We start from the raw sequence: 15,215 nt of genomic DNA, 5'->3' as shown, positions 1-15,215 counted from the left end.
GTTTCCCCCCTATTTCTTAGGCACTCGTGATCCCCTCACCCCCAGCCCTTGTAATACACATTCTGGGGAAATGTAGGGCAGCGTGCGGGTTTCTGGAGATACGCTTGTACTCTTTCTCACGGGGTTTTCCTGTTCTGTGTCTCTAGGCCATCAGATCCTGAAAGTGCATCGACTGCAAGGGACTGTCCTCGTGGGGGTCAGTTCTGTGGGCTACTCTGAGAAGAACAGTCCGAAGGTGAGTGCTGGCTGCTGTTTAAGCAGGATTGAAGCCACAGGCCTGTCCTTGTAGAGCCGGCTCACTCCCAGCCAGGGGCAGTGCGGAAACCACCACCGCTGTGGCTCGGTGCTCGTGGGCACTGGAGAGAAAATTGGACTGTGCCCTCACTGGGCTGCGGGTGACAAATGGATACTCACCCTGGGGTTCTGACTACATTTCTAGGAACTCTTGAACTTGCCCCCATCGGCAACTGTGGAGCTGCTCCTGGTGGATGATGTAACTGTCCAGCCCGAGAATGCCACCATCTACGACCACCCCGACGTCAAGGTAGCTGGCACGGCGCGTGTTCTGGTTCACTGTAATTTTATGAAAGAGAGAGTACTGGAGGATGAACCTTAACTGCATCTTTTTGAAATGCTTGCATAGGGATTGGAAAATCACACAAATGATGCGTATACAATATTCAGATGTAATAACCTCAGAAGTTTTAGTACTTCAGTAGTCATATTTTGTCTTTCTTCCACTGACTTTAATCCAGATCTTTGAACCTATTTGAATTGGGCTCAGTCATAGCAGATGAAGCAACATTAGAACAGATCCAAATCTAAATTTTAATTTTATTTATTTATTTATTTAAATGTGGGTGATCTAGAACTCTAAAACAGGAAAAATTACAGGTCAGAGTTTCCGGAGGCTCAGGAGCGAGGTAGTGAGCCTTCTGAGAAGTCTGATGTGAGGGTTGGGATTCTTGCCAGGACACTGGCATTCAAAGCAGCATGGTTGGCCTCCATCTGTGAGCCAAGTGCCTTTATTTGCGACCAATCAGTCAAAAGATTTCGTTGCTATGCAACTCGCCCTGTGCCCTGGCTTTTGCAGTGGGCTTAGCGTGTCGTCTGTCCTGTTGGCATAACATTCCAGTTCACTCACATTTCAAAGCTGGGGGCCCATTCGAGCGCTGCTTCCTCAGCCACCACATGCTGAACCAGACCGAACTGGGTTGAAATCCTGATCTAATTCTTCTTTCTTAAACCAAAGACCAAACTCCCTGCCGTTGAGTTGATGCTGGCTCGGAGCAACCCTCTAGGACAGGTGGAACTGCCCTGAGTTCCCCAGATAGCCAGGTCTTTCTGCCGCAGAGTGGCTGATTTCAACTGCACCCCGGCCGTTAGCAGTTCAACAGGCATCCACGGCACGCAGCTCCTCCTTCTTAAGGAGCTGGGAAATACTCGGGATTAATTGTTCATAGGCAGAGAGGGTCTGATATTGTTTGTCTCTTTTCTTTTTCCATAGGAAATATTCAGCCTTGTGGAGGGGTCTGGCTATTTTTTAGTCAACAGCAGTGAACAGCACGTTGCTGCTGTCACTTACCTGCAATCAGAAAGTTATGTCCAAGTGAGTTTCCTGATTGATGATTTTAAGCCAAAATTCATTCTTAGAGGAATGACTGGAAAATTCCATTGAGGGTCAGAGACTTATTACAACAGTAACCCCTTCCCCCAGCATTTTCTTTAACTTCTATAAATGCTTCATCCAAAAGTGAGATGTTTTGTTTTTGTATTTGATCAGTATTTGTTCCTAGTTAAAAAGAGACTATATGAACCTGATTTTGGTAGCAATTGCGCAATACTACTTGATGTGGTTGAACCATGAAATGGTATGATGTCTGGATTAGCTCCCAATAAAATGGTTTGGGAGAAGGGGGACAAAGAGACTGTATAGGAGACATTTTATTATGAATTTTTCATTAAAGGAAGCTCATTTCCAGAAATGCCCTAATGCATAACTTTGTAGATATTTAAATGTGCTATTGACGTTACAACTTGAGTATTGGGTGTTTTTGTAAGTTACCAAGGGTTCTTGAGGGGGAGGCTGGGGGAGGAGGGAAAGAATGAGGATACGAAGGCCTTACATAGAAAGAAAAGATCTTTTTTAACTTTATTGGTGTCAAATTCAGTATTTTTCTTTTTTTGTAAATCATTTTATTGGGAGCTCGCACAATTCTTATCACTATCCATACATCCATCCATTATGTCAAGCACATCTGTACATTTGTTGCCCTCATCATTCTCAAAACTAAAGAATATATCTTGAATAAGATGGTAACAAATGTACAAATGTGCTTGATAAAATAGATGGATGGATGGATGGATTGTGATAAGAGTTGTATGAGCCCCAATAAAATGATTTTAAAAGAAAATGTTTTGAAAATGATGAGGGCAACAAATGTGCTTGGCACAATGGATGGATGGATGGATTGGGATAAGAGCTGTACAAGCCCCCAATAAAATGTTTTCAATTAAAAAAATTTTAAGCAGAAACTAAAAATTAATTACCATATATACTTGAGTATAAGCCGACCCAAATGGTAGCTGAGGCACCTAATTTTACCACAAAAACTGCATTAAAAATGTGCTGAAAAACCCAGCTTATACATGAGTGTATTGGGTAACTGGTTCAGAGCGGAAACGGAGGCCCATGTGCAGATGAAGGATGTAGACACACATGGGACCTAGAGTTGTTGTTGTTGTTGCTAGGCGCCCTTGAGTTGATTCCAACCACAGTGACCCTGTGCACAAGAAGTCGCATTAAAGTATCTCAACACTCATTCCTTCTCACTCCCCGCTGATGATTACGACATAAACAGACTCGATTTTCTTCATGAAATCCATTTCCCGCTCATAATTGAAAGTCAACATATATGTTTAATTATAGTGGAATTCAACCAACTTGAACGCTGTTCTTTGTCAGTTACCTAGTTTGCCCTGAACGGAAATGCCCCGTATGAAGGGTGCTCCCTGTGCTGTGTCTGCAGTATGTTCCGTGACAAAGGAAGGCAGACGTGACACGCGCCTCTTTGCATGAAAATGGTTGCGATGATTATGTTTGAGCATATTTGCTTCTGAACTCAGCAATCTTCTTCTTCCTTCCAGTTGGTTCCAACACACCCTGGATTTCTCACCTTGGAGGTCTATGACCTGTGCTTGGCTTTCTTGGGTCCAGCAGTGGCCCACCTCAGGGTGTCGACCATACAAGAGTTGGAGCTTGATCTGATTGATAAGGTGAGAGTTGTTTTGCTTTTTAATGAAGCAGGCTTAATGCTCACATCCCTAGTATCATTTATTATACTATGTTTTTGTTGTCTTTTTACTCATAATTACGGGGGTTGGTTATTAGAGAAGTTAACAGATTAGAATGAATAATCAAGTCAGAATCAAGAAACAGTAAGAATGAAGTTATTGGTCCATAGTGACACATCTTCTCAGTCAGCAACCAAGTAAGTCCCCATTAGCCACATGGGTCCTTTGGCGTCTGCCCCACAGCCCCTAGTCTCTGAGAGGCTCTTCCTGCCCCGCCCGGGCTCCTTGCCACAGCCTGGGCCTCTGCCACTTCAGGCAGGGATCTGGAATTGCTCCCCCATGGCCCGCGGTGTTCTCTCCTCTGCTGCTTCAAAGATGGCGCGTCCGGTCTGTATAGCTGGGGGTGGTGATGGTAATGAATCCTGGCCAGTCCCCTCCATAGAGTCGCACACATCCTATGTGCATAATCCCATGCAATCATTTCATGGAAGTTGCAGGACTTGGATAGAAAGGCTTTATTAAGATTTCCACTCCACCACAGAAATTCATGAGTAAGTCTAAGTCATAAGTATATATATTTCTCCACAAACGTGCGACATCCTCTGAGTTCACTGGTTATCACTTGTGTCAGTTGATTCAGGAATTGTTGAATCCTTGGCATGGATTCCATCTGCTCTGATCGTGGACTATGCCTCTCACGTATAACAGCATCGCGCCCATGGTAAACCAAGATGCAAGGGAGATGTGCAGCTTGTTTTAAAAACCGGACGACGTGTGTTATTTGTGTAAAAGTATGATAACCTCATTCAGCTACTGTGTGTACGTACCAAGACTCTCTTCTTGGTGTTAATAGAAATGCCTTCTCTGAGAAACCAATATTCCAACATTAAATATAATCCAGATAAGCAGAGTCTTAAAGAACAATTTAAATTCGTACACATTAATTAGGCTTATTTGAGCAAAGGCTGGCTAGACCCTTGTAGCGGGAAGCATACCACTTGTCCCCTAAGAGTTAGACTGCCCTTGGGGAAGGAGACACCCATACTAAAATCCACCTTTATTTTCAATTACTAGGTCGAGATAGGTAGAAGTGTGTCGGTGACGGTGAGGGTTCTCGGCCCTTCCAAACGCCCATTCCAGAATAAGTACTTTAGGAACATGGAGCTCAAACTGCAGTTGGCTTCTGCCATTGTGACCCTGACGTGAGTACTGTTTCGCTCCTTCCCCTTTGCGCTGACATCCCCGAGAAGAACCCTCCAAGCAGCCCGGCCCTTCTCTCCAGGTTGTCTCCTTCTGGATCCTGGCACCACTCAGCCCCCGCTTCTTCCCCACATCCAGCTCTCGACAAAATATCCCAGCCAGCTCTTCAGACACCTTCTTTTAGGGCTGCAGCCAGATATCCCATTAAGACTTCCCTTTTCAAAAATCCCTCTTATGGGAACTAAAGCGAGCCAAGTCTTCTCTCCAAGTTAAGCCCACTTCCTTTTCTATTCCAATTGCAAGTGCATTATCCTCTCCGGAAAGTAAAGCGATGCATTTAACTCCATATCCTTTTGGGGATGCTCAAGGCTGGGAGCCTTCAAAATGTGTTCATAAGCGGAGGTACTGGTATTCCCCACCGCCAAAAAAGGCAAATGAAGGAATGCCACAGTAATTTAGTATCGTCATGCTGCCATCTTTGTTTTCCATTGCTCTCCTTCCTTTGGAATCAGAACAAAGGGCACTTTAAATAGAGCAGAATCTTTTCCTTGTGAGCAGTCCCAGTGGGCAGCATCAGCACAAAGGTCTGAGGAAGATGCCCACGGGAGAAATCCTGGGCTTCCAGGGGCTCTCTGCCCTTGCCATGAGCTCTGTCTGCACCCTGGAAACGCATTCCGGCAGCTCCCGATAAGCCAAGCGCACAGGGGCAGGCAGTGTTAGCATGCTGGGAAGATGCATGAATTGTCCACTCTCAAAGCCCCAACGTTCGTGCCTGTAAACAAGCGGGTCTTTACAGGTTAGCGGAGGAGCAGGACAAATATTCTGAAAGTTACATCCTTCGAGCCAGCACCATCGGACAGACCACCCTTGTGGCCACTGCCAGGGACAAACTGGGGAGAAAATTCACTTCAGCCCCTCGGCAAATTGAAGTAAGGAAATGATCCCATCCAAACACCTTACTTTGGCTTAATTAGCATCTTAAAATCTTCTTCTGCCTACTTTGCTCATGTTGAAAATCATTTGACTGGAAAAGAAATAATTGTCTAAGTCTCGCTACAAGATGTAGTCTATTTTTGGTGTTTGTTTCTTGTATAAACGTTAAACGTGTTTCTTGTGGAATTTTTGGACACTGAGCTGTAGACTGAACCTCACCCGTAACTCCACAACGTAGAGACAAACTATTGTTGAGCTTTAGGGATATTTCCGTCACTGTTTTTATCTGCTTAGCTTATCATGGATGAACCGTCCTGCCTTTTAAAAAGCTTTATTAGCGCTTTATCCACATGTCACACTACTCATCCTGCCCTTTTCACCCTAATCTTCTACCCAAATCATTCATTATGTCGTTAAAAGCTAACTTGATATCAAAGCCTCAATAGAAAGTAAGAGTCTAGAAAATAACGATGGCGACATAGATACAAATGTGCTTGATGCAGTGCACGGATGGATGGCTATGAGAGTAGTGAGAGCCCCCAATTACACGATCTTTAAATATTAAAAAAATTTTAACTTTGACCAGTTGGTAACTGTCAAAGTTAAAACCCTGAGGAATAGGTAGATACCTGAGAGACCAGATAGCTACTTTTTTTATGTTCGAAACAAGGAAACACCATTTTAAAGGCCACTTCTAGCCCAGTGACTGGATATATAGTAGCTTGTTTAAGCAGTCTCACATAAGCCACAGTAAATGTTTTGCTATTCAAAATTAAAACTTCCCCTCCAGATCAAATAAAATAGGTATCTTGGTGTATAACTTTTGGGGACACACAGCATTTTTCCTTAGGATAAACTCAATGCTCATTTAGTTATAAAATTGTTGTCCTTTTGCATCCCTCCTTCCAGGTGTTTCCTCCGTTCAGACTTGTTCCTGAGAAGATGACACTGATTCCACTGAACATGCTGCAGGTGATCTCAAAGGCCGAACCATGTGTTCTCCTTCCTAACCCCCGGCCCAGGAGCCCTGCTGGCATGTGGGTATGTGTTGGGCTATGATGTGCGAGGTCAGCAGTTGGAAACCAGCAGCCACCCCGCAGGAGAAAGACGAGGTTTTCTACTCCCATAAAAAGTTACAATCACAGACATTCACGGGGGGCAGTTCTACCCTGTCCCATGGAGTCACTGTGATGGCAGTGAGTTTGGCTTTGGGGACACACTCCCCCCACCCCACCCCCAGCCTTCTTCTCTCGTCCGCTCACAGCAACTACCACATCTACTTAGGGGGAAGCAAGAGGGATGTATTTCCTCTGATTCCTCTGTACACGGTCACCCGTCTGTCTTTCGTGGGCATCTGTCTTTCGTGGGCTAGGGAAAGTAGGGGAGTTGGGAAAAGAGGGGTGTGCCTTCTCCTCCTGCTTCAGGCCCTCACCTCACCAGGACCTTCACACTCCAGGTCATGTCTGAAGGGGGCCCCCAGCCCCAGTCGATCATTCACTTCTCCATCAGCAATCGGACCGTGGCTGTAGTTAACCGCAGAGGACAAGTGACAGGGAAGGTGGTTGGCACAGCTGTGCTCCGTGGCACCATCCAGACAGTAAATGAAGACACCGGCAAAGTCATTGTGTTTTCCCAGGTATGAGTTCTTTGCCCAGCTGTGCTTCTGCTCATCCTTCTGGAAGCCGTCTTGGGAGGTGCGGGTTGATTAACTGTGTGTTTGCGGCCCACGACCACCCTGCTAGTCCCCCTCCTCCAGTATTCTAACCAGGCATGGAAATGATGCAGCCTTTCGTGGAAAACCCACAGAGTACTTGGCGTTTGTTGTAGGACTTAATTCCTGTCGTTAAAGAAGGCTGTAAAGAACACAAACAAGAACAACATATGTATGGTTGAAGGGGTTTTGCTGTTGTTGTTGTTGAATGCAAAAACAACCCCAAACTGGTTATTATGAGCAGCTCTGTCCACCCCAGAGACACTCCCTCCTGGGCTCAGCTTGCTCTCCACCCTGTGAACAGGATGAAGTACAGGTTGAAGTTGTTCAGCTAAGGGCCATCAGGATCCTTGCAGCTGCGACCCGCCTCATCACAGCCACCACGGTCAGTGTGCGCTGGGCGGTCTTCTGGGATCATTGTTCTGAGAGGACCAGCTGGGTGGGGTCTGCAGCCAGTACCCCTTTTTCTTTTTAGATGCCAGTTTATGTCATGGGAGTGACCAGTACGCAGACCCCGTTCTCCTTCGGCAATGCCCAGCCTGGGCTCATGTTCCACTGGTCCATGAGCAAACGAGACGTACTGGATCTAGTCCCCAGGCACTCAGAGGTTTGTATTGATCTTTTTTATTGCATTACCTTAGGGATCTTGCCATTAGATTTAGTTTAGTTCATCATGTAAGTGTTAGACTGACAAACTTTCTAGACTACACATAACTGCGTATCTCATTTCCCTATTGTTTTGTGAATTGTGGAAACCTACAAAGCATATGAAGAACCCGAATTTGAGTGTGTGGGTAATGCCACTGGATGGTGAGTATGCTTCGCTGGAAAGAACTCTGTCAAGGAAACAAGGCTTCCTTTAATATGCTTGCTTTTGTCAGTCCTTGAGCTTCCTTTCATATGCTTGCTTTTGTCAGTCCACGTTTTAAAAATAATATCAGCCTGGTGCTTACATATGGAAGATCATCCTTGAACATGCTCAGACTCACTCAATGATAGTAAAAAGCATGCGTGTGCTGTATGATGGGTGGTTGACATGAACAATAAAGACTGGGTGCTGCTGACACACCTGCCCTCGTTCTCAGCTTGACGGACCCACACACGGTCACCTGGGGAGAGTGGCAACCTTGGGTTTGGACTTGACCCTAAAAACAAGGCCCTCTTGAGTCAGGGACCCAGTAAGTCACAGGAGAATGCCCAGAGCAGAGGAGTTCAGGAGTGAGCAGCTTTCTGGGCTCCGTTACAAAGATCTGTTTGAAAGCCTTCTAAACACAGCCCTGGGTCTTGAGATCCGAGTGGTTGGATCTTCCCAAGCCCGGTTGTGTTTGGACTCGAGCAGAGATAGGAATGTGCTTAATTTGGGACCGTTCAGCTGAGGGCTTGTTTGGTTTTCGGTGGAATAGCATAGCAAACAAGGGATGGCCTAGGTCCTAGCTTCTGTCCTCCTTCCTTCACCCTCCTTAACTACAACATAACACTCTCCTCTAGCAGAATAAATGGTTGAGAGCCATCCAAAGATTTTCTTTTTCTGCCTACGCCGCAGCCTTGATGAATTGGGTGACAAAATGGGCAAAAGAAAGTCTGTTAGGCCTCACCAAGTGGATTACCAGCACCGGTGGAAATGCCACCACCCGCACGTCCACTAAGGAGCCCTGGTTGGCCAGTCGTTAAGCTGCGGATCGAACAGTTGTTTGCCCCCACCAGGGGCCCTGTGGCACACTGCTTCCATAAGGTAACAACTGTGGAGACCCAGTTGTCCTCTGTCCTTTTGGGTCACGGTGAGTCAGAATCAACTTGATGACAGCAGGTTTGCACTAGAGGCTCACAATTTATAAACGACTCCTTTATTTAGCACGAGCACTTTTCCGCATAATTGATTGGTATCTGCCCAAAGAGAGTGGGAGTTTTTATATAAGGGAGGGAGAAAATATATTTTGGAACTTGGCATTCTAAGTGACTGAAGTGACTGAGAGCTCTGGAGAACAAAAACTACAGGGGAGAGGCTACGTGACATGAGCGTCAGAAAGGTAGGCGTTTTGCTCGGCTGTTGACCCTACCTTCCATCTTACCAGAAGCCTGTCCATTCCTCACCTTATCGAGCCTGCACTGGATGGTGAGGAGGGCAAGTGGGGAGGTGGCCAATCGCTTTATCAGGACCCTAAAACACGAGCCTCCCTTTCCTGGTCTCCTTCTCACTGCCCCCCAAAATCTAAGAGTATAATACCTCACTTCTTTCACATTTTAAACTCCACTGTCTGGACCCACTATACAAATCCCTCCCTTCACTGTCCTTCTTCCCCTATCGGTCGATTGCATCCAGTAAGAATCCCTGGGAAGTGTGCCAGAATTAATCGAGCCCTGCAAACAGAGGCTCCCAACTTGGAGGCAACGATGCTGTCAGGTTAGCATTCAAAGTCCTGTGGACTGCCCGAAGAACAAACACATCTCTCTCCGAAGAAGGATGGCCAAATAACAAGACTTCATCTCACACACTTTGAACCTCTTATCAAGAGAGACCAGTCCCTGGAAAAGGACAGCATGCTTGGTAAAAGAGAAGGGCCTTCGATGAGATGTATTGACACCAACCTCCTGGTATGGCTACTCTCTACTTATCTGTCCTGGATTTTCTGTCTTTCTAGCTCTTGTCTGTACATTCTCTGGTTCAGCCAGATTTCTAAGGTAGATTTGGGGTCATGATGGGGGGTGGGGGATATGGGTGGGAGGAAGAATTCAAGAACTAGAGGAAAGTTGTATTTTTCATTGGTGCTATACTGAAACCTGACTGGCTCACCTCTTCCTTGTGATCCTTCATAAGGGGATGTCCAATTGCCTACAGATGGGCTTTGGGTCTCCACTCTGCACTCCCCCTCATTCACAGTGATAAGATGTTTTGTTCTGGATCTTTGATGCCTGATACCTGATCCTGTTGACACCTCGTGATCGCACAGGCTGGTGTGCTTCTTCATTGTGGACTTTGTTGCTTCTCAGCTAGATGGCTGCTTGGTCTATCTTCAAGCCTTTAAGACCCCAGATGCTATATCTTTTGATAGCCAGGTACCATCAGCTTTCTTTTTTTTTAAATCTTTTTATTGGGGCTCATAAGGCTCTTTTTTTTTCATAAGGCTCTTATCACAATCTGAACATACATCAATTGAGCAAAGCACCCTTATACATTCGTTGCACTCGTCATTCTCGTAATTCACCTTCCATTTGGGTTCCTGGAATCAGCTCGGTTTCCCTTTTTTTCCCCGTCCCCTTCCCTCCCCGATCCCACCCCTGGTCCCTTGATAGTTTATAAATAATTATTATATCTTATCTTACACTCCCCGGCGTCTCTCCTCACCCACCTCCCCATTGCCCATATCCCAGAGAAGAGGTTACACATAGATCTCCGAGATCGGTTCTCCCTTTCTACACCCCCTTCCCTCCTGGTGTTGCCACTCCCACCACTGGTGGTTTGTCTGTCCTAGATTCCCTGTGCCTCCAGATCCCCACTGCACTGCTGTACATCCTCTGGTATAACCAGGTCCACAAAGCAAGGTAGAATTGGGGTCATGATAATTGGGAGGGGAGGAAGCGTTCAGGAACTAGAGGAAGGTTTTTAGTTTCATTGTTGCTACACTGAACCCTGAGTGACTCATCTCCTCCCCACTACCCCTCTGGAAGGGGTGTCCAGCTGTCTACAGATGGGCATTGGGTCCCCATCACACACTCCCCCTCTTTCACGGTGATGTGATTCTCACCACCACCCCACCTTTGTTGTTTGAGACCTGGTCTCCTCTGCCCTTCACGATCACCTATGTTGGTGTGCTGCTTCCGTGTGGGCTTGGTTGCTTCTGGACTAGATGGCCGCTTGTTTGCTTTCAATCCTTTAAGTCCCCAGATGCTATATCTCTCAGTAGCCGGGCACCATCAGCCTTCTTCACCACACTTGCTTATGCACACTTTCGTCTTCAGCGATTATGTGAGGAAGGTGATGACACAATGATTGTTTTTGTTCCTTGGTGTCTGCTACATGGTCCATTCAACACCTTGTATTAGCTTAGGCCATGTGCTTCTTCTCTGTGGGCTTTGTTGCTTCTGAGCTAGATGGCCGCTTATTTGCCTTCAAGCCTTTAAGACCCCAGACGCTATATCTTTTTGATAGCCGGGCACCATCAGCTTTCTTCACCACGTTTGCTTACACACACGTCTGTCTTCAGTGATCATGTCGGGAAGGTGGTTATCCTGCAATGACTGTTTAGCAGGGCAAGGTGCTATTGTATTGGGAGATTATGCATGAGGAGGCCCAATGTCCATCTGCTACCCTACTACTGAGCCTATAAATATATGCACATAAGTCTATTGCCCCATAATCATAAATATATTTACATATGTACATGTATGTATTTAGGCTTCTCTGTATGCACTTTGCCTCCTACTCCTTTCCTCTATTTCCTTTCGCTTTCCTCCCGTCCCATTACCTTCATTCTGGTTTCAGTAATTCCTCTCAGTTACCTTGCTCTTGGTCACTCCCTACCAGTCCTCCCCTCCCCTCCCCTCCCCCCTCTGGTTTTGAACCACTCGCTGTTCCTTTGACCATCAGCTTTCTTTACCACATTTGCTATGCACCCATTTTGTCTTCAGCGATCATGTCTGGAAGGTGAGCATCATGGAATGCCAGGTGATTAGAACCAAGTGTTCTTGTGTTGAGGGAGTACTTGAATAGAGGCCCAATGACCGTCTGCTATCTTGATACTTAACATATAAATATATATACATAGATCTATTTCCCTATAATTATTTATAAACATTTGCATGCCTATATTTAGACTTCTATAAATTCTCTTTGCATCCTCATTCTTCCTCTGTTTCCTTTTACTTTTCTCTTATCCTACTATCATGTTTGGCCTTCATTTGGGTTTCATTAATGTTCCTCTCAGTTACATTGGTCTTGATCAAGCCCTACGAGGCCTCCTATGCCCTCGTCACCATTGATTTTAGATCACTTGTTGTTCCCTTGTCCCTGGGCTTGTTAACGCCACTTCCTTTACCCCCCTCCTGTGTCCCCCTGGAACTGTTTTCTCCTCCAGATTGTTTTTCTAGACAGACATGCAGAGAGAATAATAAGCATAAAAACAAGACAGAGCAAAAGAAAACAACAACAGCAACAAAAAACCCAACAACAAAAAAAGAATAGCCTATAAATAGTTCCAGGTCTGTTTGTTGACCTTTAGGAGTGTTTTCAGGTTGAGTCTGATGGGGTGCCACACCTTGGCCCCAAAGTCTATTTTGGTACTCTCCAAGAACTTCATTGCTTTGCTCCCCTTGCTGCTCTGTTGCACACCCTTAGTGTTTCTCCCTGGTGTGGTGGGGTCAGATCGGGCACAATTCCCACACTGTGCCTCCAGTGTTGTCCCTCACAGTGATATGAGTCCGTGAGGGCCATCTTGTCTCGTGGTGGGGCCGGCCCCATGGCCCTCTCTGTGCGTTGGCTGCTCTGAGAAGGGATATCATCCTCGGGGCTTGGTGGGCCAGCATGTGTTCCTCTCTTTCCTTCCCTCTTCATTTGCTTCTATGTGCTCTGATGAGATGCACCCCTCTCTCTGAGCTGTAGCTTCAGTGCTGTCCTCTGAAGTGCATTCTTCCAAGGGAAGGGGGATACCCACGTAGTTGGGATTGGGGGCTTGCCCCACAGACCTCTCTATTGATTCCCTGCTTCATGCCAGTTTGTTGCAGTCATGTCTTGGGCACCGGGTTAAAGTCTGGTCCCTCTCTCCCTCTCCTGTGGAGATATAAACAACACCCTTCCCTTGGGTGGGTTAGTGCTCTGTGCCCCCACTACCCATGTGTTTTTACTTTCTTTCTTTTCCCCTCCTTTTTATTTGGCTACCTTTTGTATCCCTGGATTGGTGCTGGCCTCTGCCATTGTACCTGGACCTCACCCCATGAATATATGTATATAGTAGCTTTTCCCCTATACCCCTTTTGCATTTTTAAGCTTACCTCAGCAGACTCATGTTGTACTTGTCCTTTTGTGCTTGGCTTACTTCACTTAGCATAATTTCCTCCCCTTCTTCCCATGTGACAACATGTTCATGTGCTTCATGTGTTCATCACTGCTTTTTAGGGATGCGTAGTACCCCATTATATGTATGTACCACAGTTTTTAATCCATTTATCCGTTGATGGAAATTTGGGTTGTTTCAACTCCTTGCAATTGTGAACTGTGCTGCAATGAACATTGGAGCACAGATGTCTGGCCATGGTTTGTTTCTTGCATCTTCTGGGTATATGCCCAGCAGGGAGATTGCTGGGTCGTTTGGTAGCTCAATTTCCATCTGTTTTAGATATTGCCAAATCGATTTCCATAGTGGCTATATATACCTACAGGTCCACCAGCAGTGGATGAGAGTTCCTATCTCCCCACAGTCCCTCCCATACTTGTTGCTTTCTGAGTTTTTGAGTTGGGCTGTCTTTGAGGGTATTAGGTGGTATGTCATAGTTGTTTTCATTTGCATTTCTCTTTTGGCTAAGGATCGGGAAGATTTTCTCATATGTTTATTGGCCATTCGGATTTCTGGCCTGGGCCAGATGAGATCTAACACAGTGTAATCACGTTCATAATGATCTCCGCTATGAGCAGCGGCTAGCTGAAAGGAAGTTTCCTCAGGGGTGCTACTTCCAATGTAAAGGGAGCTTGTGGAAAAGTGAGCTTGGGTTTTTGCTGGGTCTAAATCCTGCATCTGACTCATCAACCTCTGGTTCTTTAGACTTGAGCCAGTGGCCTGCTGTAACTACCCGTCAATCCTGGGAGCAGACCAGCGGCCTGCACATTATTGTGGATTCATCCACCTCTGCAGCTACAAGGCTGTCCTCCTCCTGCCAACCTTGGCTCTCATCAGCCCTGCAGCTAAGAGAGTCAGGAGAAACCTCCACCCTGACACTAACATCCTACCCATAGGCTGGGAACTTCTACCACTGCGTGATCCATTTTCATGATAGCGATTTATATACATAGAGAGGAACTCTGGTGGTGCTGCTCGGTAAGCATTGGACTGCTGACCACAAGGTAGGCAGTTCAAACCCACCAGCCTCTCCCTGGGAGAAAGATGAGACTAAAGATTTACAGGTATTGAAATACCAAGTAGGATTAGAATGGACTGGATTGGTGTGTGTGTGTTTGATGCACATGTGCAAACGTCACCAGGTTTGCTTCTCCAGAGAACCCAGCCTAAGATGGTCACTGTGAGCTGGTGCCAACTCAGTGGCACCTAACATCACCAATGCCAGCAGCAGCGGTGTTGAAAAGAAATCACTATGGAAATGTTCTCTGGGACGCTCATGCTGCTCAGTGGCTTTGTCCACCCTGCGTTTTCCTCCGCGTCACAACAAAGAGGGCGGGCACAGTACTCAGTGTTTCTTCACCCACCCTGTTGTCCAGGTGTTTCTCCAGCTTCCAGTGGAGAACAACTTTGCGATGGTTGTCCACACCAAAGCAGCTGGTCGGACCAGTATCAAAGTCACAGTCGGTTGCATGAACAGCTCCGTTGGGCAGCTTGAGGGGAACTTGTTGGAACTCTCTGATGAAGTTCAGATTCTGGTAAGCCAGTTCCCAAACCAAAATCTTATTTTTCCATATCAAACAAAGGGAGCCCTGTTCTTTCATTGTCCACATAGAGCTTTGGGTAGAGATAGAGAATTGCTGGAAGAATCCCCAGAACACAGCTATTGTCCCTAAATCTTGGTCACTCTTGCTAACTGTTTCTATACAGCATGGCCCTCATTCATGACTCCCCTTAGCTCCCATGAGCACCAGCATAGGATCCAGGAAGATCAACTTCTGAGTGCATCTGCCCAACACAGATATTGTGATAGGCCCATTTAGATATTTTCCCAGGTAGGATGAAATGCAATTCTATTTCTGGAAAAGTATAATAATATGACTAGTTTTTTTCCCAGTAGTTCTCAAGCTAAAAGCTAAATTTTCCTGTTGCTCTTAGAATTCAAAATAAAAGTTATTGTTTTGTGAGACACATAAGGTCCATTTTATCTGTTTTGACTTTGGTGCTCTGATTCCGTGTGGGAAGAGCACTCC

General features: G+C 46.0%; 1 protein-coding gene across 1 annotated transcript in view; it reads left to right on the top strand.

Moving 5' to 3' along the window:
* The window catches only part of NUP210L (nucleoporin 210 like), a 111,147-nt gene that overhangs the window by 69,725 nt on the left and 26,207 nt on the right, over positions 1–15,215 (top strand). The window contains exons 18-28 of the mRNA XM_075540749.1: positions 147–235; positions 440–544; positions 1,508–1,609; positions 3,148–3,276; positions 4,369–4,496; positions 5,291–5,423; positions 6,337–6,399; positions 6,884–7,063; positions 7,443–7,523; positions 7,614–7,745; positions 14,562–14,720. Coding sequence (XP_075396864.1) covers positions 147–235; positions 440–544; positions 1,508–1,609; positions 3,148–3,276; positions 4,369–4,496; positions 5,291–5,423; positions 6,337–6,399; positions 6,884–7,063; positions 7,443–7,523; positions 7,614–7,745; positions 14,562–14,720 — 1,301 coding nt within the window. The remainder of the gene's footprint in view (positions 1–146; positions 236–439; positions 545–1,507; positions 1,610–3,147; positions 3,277–4,368; positions 4,497–5,290; positions 5,424–6,336; positions 6,400–6,883; positions 7,064–7,442; positions 7,524–7,613; positions 7,746–14,561; positions 14,721–15,215) is intronic.

This window comes from Tenrec ecaudatus, chromosome 1 (genome assembly GCF_050624435.1).
Source record: "Tenrec ecaudatus isolate mTenEca1 chromosome 1, mTenEca1.hap1, whole genome shotgun sequence".
NCBI classification, from domain to species: domain Eukaryota; kingdom Metazoa; phylum Chordata; class Mammalia; order Afrosoricida; family Tenrecidae; genus Tenrec; species Tenrec ecaudatus.
This window is presented reverse-complemented; position numbering and strand designations above follow the sequence as displayed.